Below are 21,532 nucleotides of genomic sequence, written 5' to 3' on the forward strand. Positions count from 1 at the left end.
ATTAATTTAATTGTAAAACAAGTAAAAAAGAATCATACGGCTTTGCCGACAGAGATATACCCTCAGCATGTGTGAATTGAAATACTTTTTTCAAAAAAAAAAAAAAAAAAACAAAAAAAAATGTATTTAGGGGGGTATTCAAAATTTTTGGTCGCGAACCGACAAAAGTATGGATAGGATTAAAGCTCAAAAGCATTACCTTCGGATTTCATCTAATATTCGAAGATATATTACAATATGCAAAGTGTGGATGTCCTGTGCGTTTCAAATTGTAATAGCGCCATCTATAGGACAATAGCAACATATAACCAGCTGACTTCTATGGTCACTTGACAGTTCGGACTAAAGTTTTATTTACATTCTGGACGTCAAGATGGTCTCCGTCGGAAGTTCTGAGATGACATGAGGGAAAAGAAACCTTCTTTTAGTGTAGAAGACAAAAAAATCTTTCCTTTTTATTCGATCTCTCAAGGCAGCCGGAGGTGAGCCATAGAAGGAAGTCATAACCAGTGGTCACCATTTCTACCAAGCAATTGAATTTCATAGAGAAGGAGATCTAGCAACATACCTGAATTCCCATGTGAAACGCAATGGAACTGAATTCGTAATAAAAAAGGCAATACATTTTTTTTTTTGATTGCTTTATTGATCTGTGCTGAAAAATAAAGTATTTAACAATTAAAAGAAACGAGTGCTAATTATTATCAGTCATTTGCTAATAACCATAAGCACTAAACAAACAAGCATAAAGACTATAATTAAATTATTGAAAGTAAAAATAAAATTTTGAATTAAGAAAGAACTATAAAAACTAGAACTGAATTAAGATTTAATAAAAACTCAAATCAAGTGAAATACTTCGAGTACTTGTTGCGGTCTAACTGCCGTCATCGCGCGGGCTCATCTCCCCTGCTGCAACGTTGGACCAACAATTTGTCAACACCTGCCAGCCGCGGTGTCCAGGTATCCTGTCATCATACACATACTTACACACTTACTTTTACACTTACATTTGACTCCTGAACTGACGAACGCACTTTATCTATAAATAAAAGTAAAAAAAAAAAAGAAAAAAAAATTAACAGATTGGAAAAAGGTAGGCATTTTAGCATAACGTCCCTTATAAAATCCGTTTTGTTGCGGATTAGTCCCTTTCGCCACAGCGTGAGCTCAAGCTAGCCCGATAGGAATCCAAATAAACCTCAGGTGGTAGTGCCCTGATTGGTTGAAATGCCATCCTTCCTGGCTTAAATGTTGCCCCTAGAAAAAAGAAAAAGAAATACACTTTTATTATAGATTTAAACACTTAACTTACCTAAAATATACTTACATTTACTTAACCTATACTTACCTTCCCCAAACGGACATAAAAACCTCTAAGCGGCGCCTGCGGAATTCACCCAGCTGCGAGATCCTGTAAAGAAAGAAATTATTGAAATAAACATGAAATTTAAAGTAATCTATATGAATCTACTAGATGTAAAAGTAATATAAAGCCGTTTCTTAAAGACCCTGTGGGGTATTATATCAAATAAATTCCAATTTTTGTAATGTTTGAAGAAAATTATAAGATGTTGTCATTGGAGTAGAGGGAAGGGGATGAAGGGATAGGAAGGGGAACAAGGATGAAGAGGTAGGTATGGGGCACTTCATTACATTTAAGGTGCTACGGTGGAACCTAGCTTCCAGTGGGAGGGAATATCTCGGCATTTCATCAGCCGAGGTCGTATATGATTCCTAATAACGATATAAGTTGTGGTGCATATCAGGTGTTTGTTTATTTTATTCCTCTTTTTGGGCTTCAATTTTTTTTTTAGTTGTTTTTTTGTTTATAACAGCTCTACATAAAGCCTGGCATGAATGATTATTTTTGCTATTGTGCAACTGTGGTTAGTTGTCAAAAGGACCCCCCCATCCGGCGAGTACTAGCCGCGTATACGCCAGCATGCCAGCAGAGACAACAGACCTCACAAAACAGATTTAGTTCTTCACATTCCGACCCCGCACAGTACAAAATGGCGCCCAGAACGTGGGGCCCAAAAGAGGGAATGTTATGAGTATTAGGGCAATATTAAGTAGGTCGTAGGTCCCGTTAGAGTTCATCTTAGAGGTATTCGGCGGTTGCCACGGTTCCGACTGATATTGTCGATGAGTTAGGATTCTGTAGTAGTACAATCCAGGCCCTAACAAATGATTTGTAGTGTATCAAGGTTAAGAGTCCTGAGGTTGTATGTTATGGGATTTCCTGTAGTACTTAACAGCATATAGGTTCAGTTTCTAGCTATGAATTTATGGAGCATACCAAGGGGTTTCCTGTCCCGATGGAATATTTCTAGTAATGCGTTCGAGTAGCAGGTAGCTCCGCATGGGAATCATTGGCTTAATTCATAGTTAAGTATCTTTTCTCTAGACAGTCTACGGTGGAGACTTAGTTGGTAGTAGTTGTCTATGCATACTAATCGCATCCAACGGTAGAGTGACTGAGATTACATCGCGCAATAGTGAGAAGCAATAGTCCAAGGGTAGCTGACAAAGCTAGTTCTCGGGTCTGTTTTGTTCCATGGATTTGGTTTAGACCTAACCAGTTGTTGGCGAACAGTCACGAGTTCGTTTGTTTTGGGAGTTGCTCCTATTTAATTTCAGAATCATAATGCACCATAACCAGAGTCACTAGGAGGAATTATTATACAAAGTATTAGGAGGATTTGTTTGAATGCTAACTGATACTTACCTATACTCTTCATTTTTGTCCCTGAAGTAGCCCATCCCCAATTACCGATAACATTTGTAGAAGTTTTGCTGAGTTTTAAAATTGGAGTTAGATTATATTACAGGTCGAGGAATTAAAGTGTAGTCATTTCTACAGACTCAATAGGCTTGCAGCGTATGTATGTATTTGTAAGCACGATTTTTCTTCTATTTGGAGTTTTTAAAAAAGTAGTTTAAGGTACAGGCCGGTTGTACATCTGTCCATTCTTTCAGCACCAGGATGGAGACAAGACAGTCATCTAAGCAAAAGGCCAACATGGGTCACGACACCTTAGTAGGTACCACATTTGAAGCAAATCCTTCCGCTATAGGAACAGAGTCTGCTGTGACCGGGGCAGCTGCCTTCCAGACAAACCCTGTAGTAACAGCTACGACCACCATATCCTCCATAGCCCCAGCTTTAGACAGCGATGTGTCGCTTAGCCCGAATAATTTTGACAATACCATACGTTCACCCGACTTCGCCAGCCAGACGGCTCAGAATATCAGGCAAGAGACTCGCCGGGAGAGCGCCGAGCCATGGGGTGAGTCAGGTCCAGTCGATCAATTGCAGCAAATGATAGCATCAGTGAGTTTGGCGCAGGAGCAGTTGAGAAGAAGCATTGAGGAGGTACGGCAGTGGAGACAAGGGCAAAGTAATGGTGCGCCTAGAGTAGGCAGTGATGCAATAGCGTCAAGTTCTCATTACCCTCAACAATGTATGTTCGGAACGGGAGGTCAGGAGCGTCCACAGCCACCACCCCTAGTGCCATGTCCAGGATATCAACATACCGCAGGAACCGCGGCCAACGCTAATGAGGTGGGGTCGCACACAACACAAGCCCATTCAGGGGCAGCAAACGCGCCACCACCGCAGGTCAGCCACAATTTTCCGAGAAGAGACCCCCAGCCGTACCCACCAACCCCAGCCTATCCCGGATACTCGCACTCGACCATTTCTTTTCCAAAGTTTAACCTGAAGAAGTGGGGGGTGAAATTTGATGGCGGCGAAAAAACATTGGATGCGGGAGACTTCATGTTTAGGGTGGAGTCTATGCGCCAAGACCACGATTATCCACACGAGGATCTTGTAAAAGACTTCCCACAGTTGTTGGAAGGAATGGCCCTGGACTGGTATTGGCAGCAACGACGCATAGCCCCATTTCGGTCTTGGAGTGACTTGAGGAACGCCTTCTTGTGTCAATTCCGGCGCTTCGACAATGAGTTTCAGATCCAGAAGAGAATTATGGATCGGAGGCAGCAACCTCAAGAGACGTTTGAGGATTTCTTCAACGCCGTGGTCAAACTTCGGAACCAACAGAGATATCCATACTCGGAGCGAGATCTAGTGGAGATCATGAAAGGGAACCTAAAGTCCTCCTTAGCCGCATTGATATTTCCCATTAAGATCGAGGGATTGAATCATTTCCGTCAGGAAGTGAGGAAAGCGGAGGCAATGATCGCCAGCCAACGTCAAGCTTACCAACAGAGAGCGTATCAATCCCCGAAGGTACACGAGATAGCCTTGGGAGAAGAAGGAGTCAATGTGGGCTTTGAATTGGAGGCCCTAGGTGCAATGCCTAAATACTCCTGTTGGAATTGCAAGAAGAGTGGTCACAGCTACATCGAGTGTTCGATTCCAATAAGTAGGATTTTTTGTTTTAAGTGTGGTCGAGAAGGTGTAGTTACTCCTAAATGCCCCAGGTGTCAGGGAAACTTGTCCAGGAGCGCGTCCAGGGCTGCGGAGACGCGCTCAACCCAAACAGAAACACCGCAGCAATAGGAGCATCAAATCCTTGTCCGCGAACAACCCCCCCAAATCCACCTTGTTCCAATCAGATCACAGTAGTTCAGAACCCAGATCGCTTAGGACAGCACGATTCCCGAGAAGTGAAGTTAAGGGAGATAGTACCCTTACATATAAGGCAACAGAAGTACGAAGAGGCGAGGCTACGTATCATCGGCTACATCTCGCCGAAAATTAAAAGAGCGAGGGAAAGGTATAAGCGTAGGAAGCAATTGCGTCGAGAGATTGCTTCAGCCTGTTTGTACGAGGGCGAAGATGCCAGGTTCTATACCAAAATACGCATAAATGGAGCAGATATCGAAGGATTATTGGACAGTGGCGCCACAGTTACTTGTCTAGGTAGGAATTGCGTTGAGTTTGTAGACAAAGTAGGACTTAAATCACAGCCGTTTTTCTCATTCATAAAAACAGCCGATGGTAGCCCACATAAAATCGTCGGGAAGGTATGTGTTGACATCACCTTTAATAAGAAGACTCATCCCATCGTTTTTTACCTGGTTCCCACTTTGAACCGGTCTCTCTTTTTAGGAGTAGACTTTATGAGGGCGTTCGGTATGTTTGGATCACTTGAGAGCCTCTCCACAAACAATATCAACCTATGCCAAGAAGCGGACGAGAAGACCAATGATGACAATACTGTTCATACCTTATCAGATCCACAACGGCAACGTTTGGAAATGATAATTGCCAAGTTCCCTTGCTTTACTAAGAAAGGCTTGGGACGAACAAAGTCTGAGGTTCATAGCATAGATACCGCCGATGCAGTTCCAGTAAAGAGCAAACACTACCCCGTGTCCCCGGCTGTGCAGAAGTTGATGTTTGCGGAGCTGGATAGGATGCTGGCTTTGGGAGTCATTGAGCCTAGTGACAGTCCTTGGAGTCACCCGGTTACTCTCGTCCGTAGGGGCGAGAAAAACCGGTTATGCCTGGACGCACGAAAGCTCAATGCTCTCACAGTCAAAGACGCCTATCCACTCCCACACATCGAAGGACTGCTCAGTAGATTAGGGGACACCTACTTCATCTCCAGTGTGGATCTTAAAGATGCATTCTGGCAGATACCCTTAGATCCATCCAGTAGAGAAAAGACCGCCTTTACGGTGCCGGGGAGACCGCTTTACCATTTTACGGTAATGCCCTTTGGTTTGTGTAACGCAGCTCAAAGGCTTTGCCGTTTAATGGATAAGGTGGTCCCCTCAGCAATTCGTGATCGGGTTTTTGTCTACCTGGATGATCTATTGATTGTATCTCCAGATTTTGATACCCATATGGAACTGTTGGAGCGCGTATCTACGTTATTAGATGAGCATGGTTTGACAATCAATGTTGCCAAATCCAAATTTTGCTTTAAAGAGCTGCGATACCTAGGATATATTGTTGGTGGAGGGGAGCTCAAGCCAGATCCGAGCAAGGTAGAAACAATCACTCGGTTTTGCTACCCGAAAACGGCGAAACAGGTTCGCAGCTTTACTGGCGCCACCGGATGGTACCGTAGGTTCATCCCCAACTATGCAACCATCGCTGCCCCAATTTTTGAAACCCTAAAGAAAGGGAAAGCTTTCCACTTCTCTGATGAAGCCAAAGCAGCTTTCGACAAACTGAAGAAGGCCTTAGTTACGAGCCCCATTCTCACGCATCCCAATTTCAATAAACCTTTTTACGTTCAGTGTGATGCCTCCGACCTCGGCATGGGAGCAGTTCTGTTCCAAAAGGATGACGAGGGCGGAGAGCATCCCATCGCCTATTTTTCACAAAAGCTAACTTCGGCACAGAAGAATTATTCCGTGACTGAACGGGAGTGCCTGGCAGTAGTAATGGCAATCAAGAAATTCCGCCCCTATATTGAATTAATGCCATTTACCATCATCACGGATCACAGCAGTCTGAAGTGGCTTATGTCACATAAAGACTTGAGTGGCCGCTTAGCTCGCTGGAGTCTACACCTCCAATCTTTCTCCTTTGATATCGAGCACCGACAGGGAAGCAAGAATATAGTTCCCGACACCTTATCCAGGTATGACATGGAAGCCATATCAACGGATCTGAAAGCTTTGATAGATCTGCAATCGACCGCTTTCCAGTCGAAAGACTATAATAATCTTATCGAGACTATTTCAAAGAACAAGGGAAATCTACCCGACATCAAAGTGATCGATGGCTTTGTATACAAGAGGACGAAATGCTATGATGGTATTCCATTAAACGAGGACCTAGCCTGGAAACTTTGGGTTCCGCAAGAATTAACGAGCGACATAATAGAAAAATCCCACTGTCCACCCCAAACCGCTCACGGGGGATTTCATAAGACGTTGAGACGAGTGAGGGAATATTTCTACTGGCCCAATATGACGATCCAAATTAGATCTTTTGTCCAACGTTGTGAAGTCTGCAAGACTACAAAACCAGCCAATATGGCCCTCAAGCCGCCAATGGGGAAGGAACCGGAGGTGGATAGGCCATTCCAACGTATATACGTTGACTTCCTAGGGCCATACCCGCGCTCCAAGGCAGGCCATGCATATATATTTATAGTCTTGGACCACCTGAGCAAATTCGTCCTGTTGAAGCCTTTGGCGAAGGCCAGTTCCAAAAGCATTGTGAAGTTCTTAATCGCAGAAGTTTTCCACAAATTCGGAACACCCGAAACCTTGGTGTCGGATAACGGACAGCAATTCTTGAGCAATGAATTTCAAGACCTGTTAAGGAATTTCGGGGTGACACACTTTAGGACTGCGACTCACTCTCCGCAGGCCAACGCCTCCGAGAGAGTGAATCAGTCGATACTGTCAGCCATTCGCGCCTATCTCAGCGATGGTCATCAAGACTGGGACAAACATTTGTCAGAGATCGAGTCTTCTCTTCGATCCTCTTACCATTCCTCCATAGGTGTCACTCCCTATTTTGCTTTGTTTGGGACTAACATGATTACTCACGGAAGTTTATATGAGGTAGCTCGAAAACTGAAAGCAATCAGTGATCCCGAGGTGGAAGTTGTCCCAACTTCAGTTAAATTGGAATTGGTAAGGGAGAAGATTCGTGAAAATCTACATAGAGCACATGCAGTAAACGAAAGGAAGTATAATATGAGAGTCAGGAATGTACGGTTTATCCCCGGCCAAGAGGTGTACCGCCGAACATTCCAACAAAGCGATTTCAAAAACCAGTTCAACGCCAAACTTGGGCACAAGTTTCAAAAATGCCGCATCGTCAGACCTGTAGGTAACTGTCTATACGAAGTGGAAGATATGAAAGGTAAATCATTAGGAGTCTTCCACATGAAAGACCTAAAGCAGTGAAAAACCTCAAGCTTGAGTAGATCCGTTCTTTCCTAGTATCCCAGAATATATCCTCGGTCATACCACATGGAAGTAGGGTAACATCTCTACGCGTCTTCAAATTCTGGAATTCTCAACTAAACACGAGGGAATTAACCCTCAAGCAATTTCTGAAAGTGTATCACATTCATGCCCTCTTTTCTATTACCAGTGTCATAATACACATTAAAATCCCTTAGGATACAGAATCTATCGACATATTATATAGGTAATATTTTCTTCCTCTAATTTTGTCGAATTTCTTCGGCCGACGATTCGTATAGGGATTGATGATTATCCCCGTTCCCTATTTTCATACATTTGTGAAAACCCCAATAAAAATTATCGAAGCCATATATGTTTTTGGCTTCCATTGAACCTCCCCATTTAAGCCAATTTGTAGATACATTGTTTTACTCATTATTTGTAAGTAAGCCAAGCTTAACCTCATATATATTGTTTTCAAATATACCTATATATATTGTTGTCGTATATAATGGAGATAACTTGCCCTTCGGAATTTATGCCTATGTGAACAACGACACACTCCAGGAAATTCCAGGAGAATCGGTTCAGTAGCTTTGGTAGACGTAATATATGCAGCAAGAAGTAGACGTGATCGAGCATTTGGCCCCACATAAAGTTGGCAATGTCGAACGTGATTTACATACCAATACATTTGTAATTTTTGCGAAATTGTGCGTTTAACAAGAAAAAATAGAGTATATTTAAGATGACGGTGAATAATTTGTTCCAGAAATGCATCGGGGTTAGGAAATAAATATATCAAAAACTTCCAAACGGTTCATTATTTCTGCCAATACGAGTAGCTTTGTTACATGCCACATAATATAATATGTTAATCATTACAAAACGAAGTAAGGTGTATTAATTATGTCGCCAAATACCTGTTGTTATCACAAGTCACTCACATTTCTTGCCCATACTTGACTGATTAAATTATCCCTAAACAGCTTCGAAATGCCGGTTGCTAGTCTCTTTATTTCAAATAATTGCCATGTAACCTTCTGCCCCACAACTTCACCACCAATGAGATTTTTTTTGATAGTTTTGTCGATTTATGTCAACCACCAACTTTTAAAGTTCAGATAAAACTCAGTTGGAAGGATTGAACCTTTTAATTGGTAGCTGTGGCAATATAGGTTCACGTTCGCTTCACCCTCATATGCATTTATTTGACTGAGAAACCGACCAATACACTTATTTTTGTTACGACCCGTGCCTATATTCCTATATGTGCGCCATCTAAAAGTTCTAAAGAAATTTTCTTTTTAAAATATTTTTTTTTTTCATTCAGGTACCTCGTATTCCACGCAGTAATGGAATGCCGTGTCATTTGTGGCCGCCGAATTATGATAACAGTTAACTCAAAAGTTTCTTAATTACCCTCCCCCACATCTAGTAAGAATATTTAGTAACTATGAAATTTACTCACCATAACCGCTTTCCCACCGTAATCCGAAAATTAATTTCTGACACGCCTCGGAACATTCACAAATTCCAACAAGCTAGTAGAGATCGGGTACCTTCAGTTATGCTAACAGCCCATGGATCTTTCGTTGTCACATCTAGTTAAGCTGGTACTAATAGACATTCGCATGGGAAGCGGACACGACTCGAGCGATGGTCCATGATCACAACCGACGTTAAGTCAGACCGCTAGATACAGCCGGAGTCCTGTCAAATAGAATAGAAATAATTAGATAACGTTCGATTGAAAAATGTATAAGAGAATGACTTGTGACAGCTGAAGTAAATGTAATGTACTACTTACCTATCCACCAATATAGTTTGTTGATACGCCCAGTGGCTCATTAAATCCTCAGATTTGAAAAATTTCCATTAATTAGCTCCATATTGGTCATATGCAGGGGCACCCACCTCACACGGAAACAGACATAGGATGATGTCTTGCCAAGCTTATGGATATGTCCTAAAATATACATGTCACATTTTTCTAGAATAAAGTGACCCGATAGATGGCTAATCCTTGGTAAACAAGCTCAAGTAATTAATTTCCGGAATGTGCACTTTTCTTCCCGTAGTCCTAGAAATAAAGAAACTCTAATTACACACCTCTATAACGCCGGATTTAGTTACTTACCGTTGAGAAGAACATCTAGTCTAGGGTAAGGTTTCTCTCCACGTCGGTCATTTCTCCAGCCAATAACACAATCATTCTCCCGGAGGTATTCCCTTGATGGTTTCATATCGTCCGGTGAAGAAAAAAATAAATTTAGCTTTTGGAGGCAAATTAGAATCATCCAAATGCGTGTAGTTAATTTGCTTTTACAAATGAACTTCCTAACGGTGCACGGCTGGGACTAGTCAGCGTACATTCCATTCATGACCTTCCATTGTAGGTTCGACAATGAATGGTGCAGTAATAACCGGTTTAGAGTATTGTTGTGTTACATATACTCTCATGAACGTACCACGCATTCATAAACACACACATAGATCCCTTCTACCACTATAAGGATAGTTGTTGGTTTCAGCCGTCTCGTCTAATGCATTGTCCATTTCGGTGATCAGCACTACACACACATCCAATTTCAGTAATGATTTCCATTTAATTTACGTTAAATTATTCGTATGGCCTTTATGTATGTTTAATTGCGCTTTATACTTTTTATAATACAGCTGAAGCTTTGCAGAATTAATTGGCCCAGAATTATCTTTCTATCAATTAATTTCACTTACTTTAGCTTATATTGGTCTGGCCTTGTGAGAGAACAAATGAGAATGAATTTCTTTTCTATGCCAGGGATATAGATATCAACAGGAATACCGATTTAAAGAAAAGATATTCAGTATTCGGTTTATAACAGGGTGATTCAGAGACTATCTAACTTCCCACTGACACCAAAGAAAAGAACGTTCGAACTGTGTTCTGAATATATACATATGTATCTTTCAAAAAAAAAAAAAAAAACCGCACATTTTTCCCTCCCATCCTTTGACAGGGATGTTTCAAGGATGGTTGGGTTTGTCCTGTGCGTTTCAAATTGTAATAGCGCCATCTATAGGACAATAGCAACATATAACCAGCTGACTTCTATGGTCACTTGACAGTTCGGACTAAAGTTTTATTTACATTCTGGACGTCAAGATGGTCTCCGTCGGAAGTTCTGAGATGACATGAGGGAAAAGAAACCTTCTTTTAGTGTAGAAGACAAAAAAATCTTTCCTTTTTATTCGATCTCTCAAGGCAGCCGGAGGTGAGCCATAGAAGGAAGTCATAACCAGTGGTCACCATTTCTACCAAGCAATTGAATTTCATAGAGAAGGAGATCTAGCAACATACCTGAATTCCCATGTGAAACGCAATGGAACTGAATTCGTAATAAAAAAGGCAATACATTTTTTTTTTTGATTGCTTTATTGATCTGTGCTGAAAAATAAAGTATTTAACAATTAAAAGAAACGAGTGCTAATTATTATCAGTCATTTGCTAATAACCATAAGCACTAAACAAACAAGCATAAAGACTATAATTAAATTATTGAAAGTAAAAATAAAATTTTGAATTAAGAAAGAACTATAAAAACTAGAACTGAATTAAGATTTAATAAAAACTCAAATCAAGTGAAATACTTCGAGTACTTGTTGCGGTCTAACTGCCGTCATCGCGCGGGCTCATCTCCCCTGCTGCAACGTTGGACCAACAATTTGTCAACACCTGCCAGCCGCGGTGTCCAGGTATCCTGTCATCATACACATACTTACACACTTACTTTTACACTTACATTTGACTCCTGAACTGACGAACGCACTTTATCTATAAATAAAAGTAAAAAAAAAAAAGAAAAAAAAATTAACAGATTGGAAAAAGGTAGGCATTTTAGCATAACGTCCCTTATAAAATCCGTTTTGTTGCGGATTAGTCCCTTTCGCCACAGCGTGAGCTCAAGCTAGCCCGATAGGAATCCAAATAAACCTCAGGTGGTAGTGCCCTGATTGGTTGAAATGCCATCCTTCCTGGCTTAAATGTTGCCCCTAGAAAAAAGAAAAAGAAATACACTTTTATTATAGATTTAAACACTTAACTTACCTAAAATATACTTACATTTACTTAACCTATACTTACCTTCCCCAAACGGACATAAAAACCTCTAAGCGGCGCCTGCGGAATTCACCCAGCTGCGAGATCCTGTAAAGAAAGAAATTATTGAAATAAACATGAAATTTAAAGTAATCTATATGAATCTACTAGATGTAAAAGTAATATAAAGCCGTTTCTTAAAGACCCTGTGGGGTATTATATCAAATAAATTCCAATTTTTGTAATGTTTGAAGAAAATTATAAGATGTTGTCATTGGAGTAGAGGGAAGGGGATGAAGGGATAGGAAGGGGAACAAGGATGAAGAGGTAGGTATGGGGCACTTCATTACATTTAAGGTGCTACGGTGGAACCTAGCTTCCAGTGGGAGGGAATATCTCGGCATTTCATCAGCCGAGGTCGTATATGATTCCTAATAACGATATAAGTTGTGGTGCATATCAGGTGTTTGTTTATTTTATTCCTCTTTTTGGGCTTCAATTTTTTTTTTTAGTTGTTTTTTTGTTTATAACAGCTCTACATAAAGCCTGGCATGAATGATTATTTTTGCTATTGTGCAACTGTGGTTAGTTGTCAAAAGGACCCCCCCATCCGGCGAGTACTAGCCGCGTATACGCCAGCATGCCAGCAGAGACAACAGACCTCACAAAACAGATTTAGTTCTTCACATTCCGACCCCGCACAGTACATGGACGAACGCAGTATTCGATTCGAGCTCTCCAGCCACTACACAACTTTCGGGCTGCTTTCTCAAGAAGTATGGACTTGCCCCTGAAAAAAACATTTACTGTCGTAATTGAGGCTGCGAATGTAAGTTACTTCAACAAAAATCAAAGTGATTCGGCAGCAGGTCTTAAAGTGAATTTATCCAAAATTTTGTGTGGGAGGTACCCGAAGTAGTGGACAAATATAGTCCATATTTGAACCTGATCTATATCTGGTAGATATATTAGGATGTGTAAAGTATAGACAAAATGGGTCACTCCCATCAAGAGTTATCGTGCGCAAAATTTTTCCGAGGGCCACATTTTGGACCGAATCGGCAGAGAGTTACCATGCGCTCCAACCACTACACACGTTGTCATAGGGGTTTTTTGTAGCTTTCAGGCTATTTTCTTATGAAGTATGGATTTGCCCCTGATGAAACTTATAACGTCGTATGGGGGGCAGAGAATACAAGTGGCTATAACAAAAATCAAAGCGATTCGAGAGCAGGTCCTAAACTGAACTTTTCCGAAATTTTGTGTGGCAGGTACTCGAAAGAGTGGACCTATTGAGACCATATTGGAACCTCATATTACTCTGGTAGAAAGTTTACGCTATACAAAGTATGGACCAAATCGGTCACTCCCTTTAAGAGTTATCGTGCGCACAAACTTTCCGGACATTTTCGAACTTTTTTGGAGGGAGGAGTGGACCGATGTAGCTCATCTTCGAACTTAAACTAAGTTTGGGCAAAATATTACGAAAGCCAAAATTTGAACCGAATCGGTAGATCCGTTCGAGTTATCGTGCGCTTCAGCCAGCAGGACAGACAGACAGACGGACGGACATGGCTAGATCGACTCCAAATTGTCTGAAACACATTTCATCCAAACATACTTGGGGTCTAAAACCATTATTTCATTTTCATCGTATCAAAGTGTATATGAGGAAAAGTCAAAATTTTTTAGTTTCCATGAAGCCAAGGTTTGCGCTATTATAATACGCGAACTATTGTAGTTTACCAGTAACTATGACTATTGCTGGATTAATTTAGATGTTTTTGTACAAAGCTCAAAAATTTAGCAAAAAAATTTAATTTACGTGGTAGTTACGACCGCGTAAAGGAAAAAACATAGGTAAAAACACGTTGAAGCTAAACAGGTTTTTTACATTGCTATTCGATTTCTGATTAAACCATTCAAATGACGGACATCTGTCCAAGGTAAAAGTAGGAGAATACAAAATGAAGATTACACTTCTAATGTATCACTTTCCAAAATTTCCACTGCATCCACCTTTTATGGATGCTGACATTTTGAAGCCGGATTTCAGGTGTTTTTTGTATTTTTTATGTAACTGGGACGCGCATTCGGATATTTCGAAAAACCAATTATATGATTAAAGAACTCGCGATTTCGCATAATCTGATATGTATATTGAGTATGTAGCCCACACAGCAGCAGAGTAATCTACTGCCAAAGGCCAAAATTTAGTGCGATATTTTTTCTAAAAAACCTATTTTTTGGGTACAGTATTTACAATATCGTTTTGAGTGTGCTGGTACCCCGCGATATTTTAGTTTTTCGACGATCCGGATCATATGAATCACAGATCGTAAAAATCCATCTACTAGAACGGCAGAAATGGCTACTGCAAAAGTTGAAAAATTTGCGAAAAATGTTTTTCAAAATATCGCTGACTAATTCGCGTTTTATGTGGATCGTTTCCATTTCAGTGAAGAAAGTGAATCATCACTCGCGTTTCTGCGAAAACAGCGGTTTGAAAAATTTAGTGGCATGGGAGCTGTATCCGATTTATCCAAAAAATACTGTGTGATGCTACATCCACGGTTCTTCATGGATTTTATTGAAATATGTTTAGATCGATGTATTTTTTCACGGTTGATAGTGAAATCGGATGCGCATAAAAAGTGTATGCACTTTGTGCAAAATATAAGCGTTATACAGATTGATGCACACTAAACTGCAGACGATGCTACATCTTAGCGGCCAAAGTAAATCCTGGCAAATGTGTACAAATTAAAAGAGAAGAATTCGCTATGTTGGTAAACCGCATGCGCATCAAGCGATTTTGAGGATTTCGCGATTTACACGCATTTCAAAATGAACATTACCCGATACAGTTTTATTTCAAGAGTATACCCCATTTAAAGGAACCCAACATTTATTTCAACGATACCCATATCTTCCCCTAGATGTTAGCGTGTATTCGAGAAGTGATTAGAATAAAAAAATGTGATTCTTTGCGTGAAAATTAACTAAAATAGAAAAATAACTCTAACCTATTTTTCCTACATTTTCTTCAACTAACTCACAAAATAAATTTTAATAAATATTTTCTCTTACAAAAATTTTATAAATTTCCTCAATATATTTTTTTGTTTTTGCTATAATATGAAAACCACTAAACGGATTTGTATAGTTTTGGTTTCATTTAAATCTTCGCGATGTATAGATTACGTACATATTTTTTATATATTTTTCAGATACATAAACAGGTTGAATTTTATTAAAACAAGTTGCAAATTGCCAATTTTTTTAACTCTTTCTCAATTTCCGCGAAAACTTAAAACTTTTTCACTAATGTTATGGGGCCTCAATAATCATATATTACGTAGGGAGCCCCTAATTAAGAGAGTTTCTTAATATAATGATTAGAGTCTTTTAAAGATTTTTTTCTTTTTATTAGAATTGAAACCGCCATAACTTTTGCGCGCAACAACCAAAATTAGTATCTCGAACAGATTTAAGAATGGGATTTTTTTCCCAATCTATGTACCAAAAATCTTTCATGTAGCTTAAAAAAAATTTTTAATTTTTTTTCTTATGGAAAACTAAAAAATTTTGTCTTTTCTTCATATACCCTCTTTAGCCTAAAGGCTGAGGGTATAAAAAGTATAAATTTTAATGCGGAAATAGAAAATTCTACTACTAAATTTGCTGTGGGCAACGCAACTGGAGTTGGGTTGTTATCCTTAATCGACCCCTAAATTCTTACGTGCAGGGTCCTTTAAAAATAGGCCCTCGCTTACCTCGTCTGCCGACCTTCTTCTGAGGCATACTATTTACAATCTATATACGTTTTAATATTGTACTGAAAACTAGAAATGTTATCATTTGCGGTAATTCTTCAAACTGATAAAATATATTACTCAGTTACAAGTGGATTGGCAAATATCGTCACCATAAATGCCAGAAGACGTAACCCACAAAACCAAACTTTACAGGAGAAGCATAAAACGTTATAAAATGAAAAACTGGACTTAAATGTCGTTTAGGGGCACCTCTCGGATCGGGCTGAAATTTTTACAGTAGACAGCCCTTGGCATCCTGTATACAACGATATAGTCCATACTTCCCGAGATATGGGTCTTGACATTTTACAATTCAAAAGTGGGCAATATGGGAATCGTTTTAAAGGAGAGTACTTTTATGCACACGTTTCGATCGCGTAGCCCACTTTTGACACTGCCCATAGGAGAAAATCTTAAATCTCCGGCCGAAGGCCGGCTACTTAAGAACACTTTCAATTTAAAAGAGAGCTTTGATCGCGTATCCCACTTTTGACCCGGTCCATAGAAAAAGTCTTAAATTCCCGGCCGAAGGCCGGCTACTTAAGAACACTTTCAATATAAAAGAGAGTTTTGATCGCGTAGCCCACTTTTGACCCTGTCCATAGGAGAAAGTCTTAAATCCCCGGCCGAAGGAGAAAGTCTTAAATCTCGGGAAGTATGGACTTCCCCCGGAAAATTGTATATCGTTGTATTCAGGATGCCAAGGGCTATCTACTGTAAAAATTTCACCCCGATCCGCGAGGTGCCCCTAAACAACCTAAAGGTGTGATAGTACAAAATTTCCGAAATGTCAAGACCCATATCTCGGGAAGTATGGACTTCCCCCCGGAAAATTATATATCGTTGTATTCAGGATGCCAGGGGCTATCTACTGTAAAAATTTCAGCCCGGTCCGAGAGGTGCCCCTAAACAACCTAAAGGTGTGATAGTACGAAATTTCCGAAATGTCAAGACCCATATCTCGGGAAGTATGGGCTTCCCGCCGGAAAATTATATATCGTTGGAATCAGGGTCCCAAGGGGTACCTATGGTAAAAATTTCGGACCGATCCGAGAGGTGCCCCGAAACGACACTTGTTCCAAAAACTGTTTTATAGAATATCAATCTTATGAGGGCGAGTATTTGGATTATTATCAATCATGTACCAATGGGAATAAGTAATGAAACTAAAACCGCGAAAACGCTTGGTTTTGGGATCCGTCGTTACAACAGCATCTGTAATGTCAACCCATTTTACGAAAAGACATTTCTTGAATAGGATCGTTATTTTTGAACGTAGAAGCTTGTCAGAGCATATATTATATTCCTTCAAAAAAACGAATAACGGTTTTCATGTGGGTTACGCATTCGGGCATTTATGGTGACGATACAATAGTGGCTGACTTCCGAGACGTCATAAAACTGCATTCCAGTTATTGTTCGTGCATTGTAAAAGTGTTTTAAAATGCACACCATTGCAAAATCTACTTAATGCATCAGTTTTCTACCTCATGCTTATTTCAAGTGCATTCTGCGTCTCAAATGCGCACCGGTGACGTTTTGGATTACAATATTTTGCATTAATTCTGTATCACTGCGATATGGAATAGGATGTCAGTCACACATTTAATTAAAAGAAATTAAAACGACTCTTTGCAATATTCATCCATCATTAATTTTTGTGGTTATCGTGAAAACTGCGAATAAGTAAATTTATTCATAAAAGTAAAAAAATTATTGCAAATCTATAAAAGCGCATTTAGCTTTAGACAGTATTTTAAGACATATGTAAGTGCCGACAAGAGTTGTTTGTAATGGCATAAACCAACAACCTATCCAGAAAAAATGTCAATCGGGTATGTTCTGAGACACACTTCACTTCTCACTTCAAGCATCAAACATTTTGCTCGACCCATTTACTCCTATTTTTTTGCGAATTTCTTGGGACTAAGATTCACTAGATTATTTAAAAAAAATAGTACACAATAGTCCGTCCATAAAATATTCGAAAAATAAGCGTAAATGGAGTGAACAAAATGCTTGAGACGTGAAGTGAGAGGTGAAGTGTGTCTTAGAACATACCCGAATATCTATTGACCTTAATTTTCAAAACATAACTACAAGTTGTTAAAGCGTTCCTGGAACTACAATTGTACAGCTGCAATAAAAAGGCACCTCCATTATGTTTTTTCTTAGACCACCTGATGTGTTGCAAACACCTTCGTTTTACTTATACATTCACGCACACACAGGTAAGAACGGGTCGTACAAACACAAAAGGCGGGAATATTGAAAACGGTGTATTAGGGGGAAGTCCAACAGATGCACAATTCAACCAACAAAAAATATTCTTTATAAATCTGTGTGTATACCTTTATAGCTTCAAATTAGGTGCAACGCGGTCTCCTTGTTGATATTTTTGTTTGTACACTGTACACATCAACTTCAAAGTGATCAAGACAAGGGCTGAAGAAAATGTAATAACAGACAATTTTTATGTTTTTTTGCTAGTTTTTTTATATATTTAATTTAGGTACTTGTTCTGTTTGTTTCTTAAATTAAAAAAAATTTTGATAAAAATCTTTTAGGTGTATTTATGTTATGTATAATTGTAATAAAAATGTAGGTATATATTTACAAGTTTCAGTGTTTCCATGGGTTGTTGATGTTAATCTTAGTTTTCAAAAAGAAGATATGTAAAACGGATATGCCTTTTGTCAAGTAGTTTGCAACAAAAAATATACAGATACATTGCAAGTGATATGGAAACAGTTTTTTCTTTTCATCTGGAAAGTTTGCCTTAGTTTTTCAATGTTTTTCCTAAAGTATCGATATGTTGAAGTTTCTCCTATTTAAATGTAAATGATCAATATTATAAAATAATGGATAAATGGAAAAGCAATCCCATCAAAATGTTAGTCGTGAGGGATAGCTAATAATAATGAATTATGTATAAGATGATGTTTTCTTACAAACTAATAAACTTTAGAATAAACGAATACAGATATATGACAAAAAATAAAGCTTAATATACTACAAATAGATTAGACGCGACGTGAGATTGGGGGTGTTGTGTCAATAAACGGTGGTGGCTTAAAAATCGGCATCCAGTGTAAATACATTGTCCAGACGATTGGCTGTCACACCCCACTTTTGATATTCACCAACTTTCCTTTCAAAGAAATTTGTCTTACCATCCAATGAAATCATTTCCATGAATGGGAAAGGATTTTTGGTATTGTAGATTTTGCCAACATCCAATTCAACCAACAGACGATCGGCAACAAATTCAATGTATTGTGACATTAATTCACAATTCATGCCAATCAAGTTGCAGGGCAAGGCTTCTGTTAGGAATTCTTGTTCAATGGTAACGGCTTCTCTAATGATTTCAATGATGCGTTCCTTACTGGGTTTTTGCACCAAGTACTTGAACATCAACACAGCAAAATCACAATGTAAACCTTCGTCACGAGAAATCAATTCATTGGAGAATGTGAGGCCAGGCATAAGACCACGTTTTTTGAGCCAAAAGATAGAAGCAAAACTGCCACTGAAGAAAATGCCCTCGACCGCCGCAAAAGCAATAACACGTTCACCGAAATTGGCAGATTCTGATGATATCCAGGACAAAGCCCAGTCAGCCTTCTTTTTGACAGCTGGCATTGTTTCAATAGCATTGAAAAGATAATCGCGTTCATCACGTTCCTTGATGTAGGTATCGATGAGAATGCTGTACATTTCGGAATGGACATTTTCCATGGCAATTTGGAAGCCATAGAAACAACGCGCTTCTGTCACCTGGACCTCCTGTGAGAAACGTTCAACCAAATTTTCGTTAACAATACCATCGGAGGCAGCAAAGAAAGCCAATACGTGCGAAATGAAGTAGCGTTCATTGTCTGTTAATTTTTCCCAATCTGTCATGTCTTTGGAAAGATCAACTTCTTCGACAGTCCAAAATGAAGCTTCCGCCTGCAGATATAGAAATATTAAGGAATTAGTATAGTGAATATTTAATATGATTGAATTCAATTTATAGTACTTTCAATGTGGCTTAGTTTTACACCTGTTCTATGTTATCCACTTGCAACATTTCACATTAAAGATATGTAGTTGTGGACAGAAATGAAGAAAAAGGAAATTGTTAGTATAGCCCTGTCCAAAACCAGCAACAACCTATTTTTTTTTTTTTTTTTCTAAATTGTTATAGTAGCAAAATTTGTAGATTCTACAAAGCAATTGTTTGTATTTTAAGGCTTCTTTCTTCATAATTAAATGAAATATAAAACAATGTTTTTTATTCGATCTGCATTTGTTAAACAAAATAGTTTATAAATTCCGGAAACTTTCCAGAAAACGTAATAATCTTTTATCAACAATAGAGGAATTCTATATTGTTTAGTCATACAACAATAAAAACAAACAATTTAAAAGCCTATCACCAAAAACTGGTTGGTAGAAGCAGAAAAAAAAGGCGCCAACAATATTATTGGAGGGAAACTTGAGATATGACTGCAATGTTTATGTATACCACCAAATCCCCTCACATCACAACAACATTGTAGAAATTCCCGCGCTTTTTTCTACACTTCTATGGAAACTACGTCATACAATAAAACATATGGCGCTGGCATATCATATGCACTTCTACGTATTGCAAAGAAAATCACGACGTAACAAGCTATCAAATAATTACCTTTTTATACATCTGCCAAATGTCCAAATACTGGATGGGGAATATGACAAAACGTTTGGGATTTTCTTTTAACAACGGTTCAATCGATGGATCAAAGGGAACAGCAGGTCTGTTAGCCAAAGTTGTGGCCACATTATTGGAACTGTTGGCGGTGTTGTTTGTAGTTGCTGCTTCTTTGGGATTAGGTTCATCATTACCAATCGACATTTTACGTACATTATTAACATTTTCCGCAAGAATTTTACGGGGACTCTAGAAATGGGTAAAAAGAAAATATATTAATACATATACACGATGTATTTACTTAATGAAATTACTTTGCACACGCAAGTACTTACCTTCAAGCCAAATTTATCCATGTTTTCAATATTTTCTTTACCAGCAGCCAAAGACATATTACAAGTTGAATTATAGTTTATGTTACAAAAATGCTTACAGTTCAAGCTACAAAGTCAGAATGACGAAAGACGCCCGATCAGTAGTATTAAGTGGCGGAAAAGTGAATGCACCTTTTTGTTGTTTTTGGCGGGATCAAAATTTCTAGGTATATGTCGGCTACCAAATACTCTAGGATGACACTATATGACGGTTCACATGCAATGATATGACAAGATCATAAGCCGGTGTAGTTATCAAGTACTTGTATATACGTAGGGGTATTCACACAGTATAATCAATATATCTTTGTTTTAAAAAGTGTTGTATGTAAATTTCATAGCGTTCGGACCACGGTGGAATCTCTAAATCTTATGTTACACTCTAAAACTTTCATACGAAACTTTCCCATTAGTTTGGCTTTCATAGATCCAGTACCATACGAAAGTAATTTTATGAAATTACTGTAATGGGGAACTCGACCTAAGAACGCAAAAAATGGGAAAGTTTCGTATGAAAGTTTCAGCGTGTAACATAAGAGTAAAGCCACACGCTGAAACTTTCCCATTATTTATTTCTTTAACAAAAGTTTTGTTTGGTTTTTTGGAAAACATCGTTTCCCATTATAAAGTTCTTAGGTCGAGTTCTCCAATACAGTAATTTCATAACATTACTTTAGTATGGAACCCGATCTATAAACGCCAAAGTAATGGGAAAGTTTTGTAT

The 21,532-nt window shown here is 38.9% G+C and overlaps 1 protein-coding gene and 2 long non-coding RNA genes across 3 annotated transcripts; 1 reads left to right on the top strand and 2 right to left on the bottom strand.

Annotated features, from left to right (window-relative positions):
- The first annotated feature begins 827 nt into the window (after positions 1-827).
- On the top strand, positions 828-9,667 carry LOC141405979 (uncharacterized). Its single transcript, XR_012413300.1, has 2 exons — positions 828-963; positions 9,188-9,667. It is a non-coding gene; the product is annotated as an uncharacterized lncRNA (long non-coding RNA).
- On the bottom strand, positions 963-10,679 carry LOC141405978 (uncharacterized). The gene is made up of 4 exons (XR_012413299.1): positions 9,995-10,679; positions 9,665-9,937; positions 9,326-9,567; positions 963-1,414 (listed from the first exon to the last, which is right to left on the bottom strand). It is a non-coding gene; the product is annotated as an uncharacterized lncRNA (long non-coding RNA).
- A 7,544-nt stretch (positions 10,680-18,223) lies between these two features.
- RnrS (ribonucleoside-diphosphate reductase subunit M2) lies at positions 18,224-21,040 on the bottom strand. Its single transcript, XM_073991648.1, has 3 exons — positions 20,770-21,040; positions 20,432-20,683; positions 18,224-19,707 (listed from the first exon to the last, which is right to left on the bottom strand). The coding sequence occupies exons 1-3, from the start codon at positions 20,824-20,826 to the stop codon at positions 18,826-18,828; spliced, it is 1,191 nt and encodes a 396-aa protein (XP_073847749.1). The 5' UTR covers positions 20,827-21,040; the 3' UTR covers positions 18,224-18,825.
- Between the last annotated feature and the right edge of the window lie 492 nt (positions 21,041-21,532).

Source organism: Musca autumnalis, unplaced genomic scaffold (genome assembly GCF_047663935.1).
Source record: "Musca autumnalis isolate F117 unplaced genomic scaffold, ASM4766393v1 scaffold_5, whole genome shotgun sequence".
In the NCBI taxonomy this organism is placed as follows: domain Eukaryota; kingdom Metazoa; phylum Arthropoda; class Insecta; order Diptera; family Muscidae; genus Musca; species Musca autumnalis.

Bases quoted from the DNA above. Each gene is read 5' to 3' on its own strand.
- RnrS (XM_073991648.1), bottom strand. From the start codon at position 20,826: ATGTCTTTGGCTGCTGGTAAAGAAAATATTGAAAACATGGATAAATTT. The intron at 20,684-20,769 runs GTAAGTACTTGC...ACCCATTTCTAG, and splicing joins TGGATAAATTTGGCTTGAAG to AGTCCCCGTAAAATTCTTGC. The intron at 19,708-20,431 runs GTAATTATTTGA...CTATATCTGCAG, and splicing joins TTTGGCAGATGTATAAAAAG to GCGGAAGCTTCATTTTGGAC.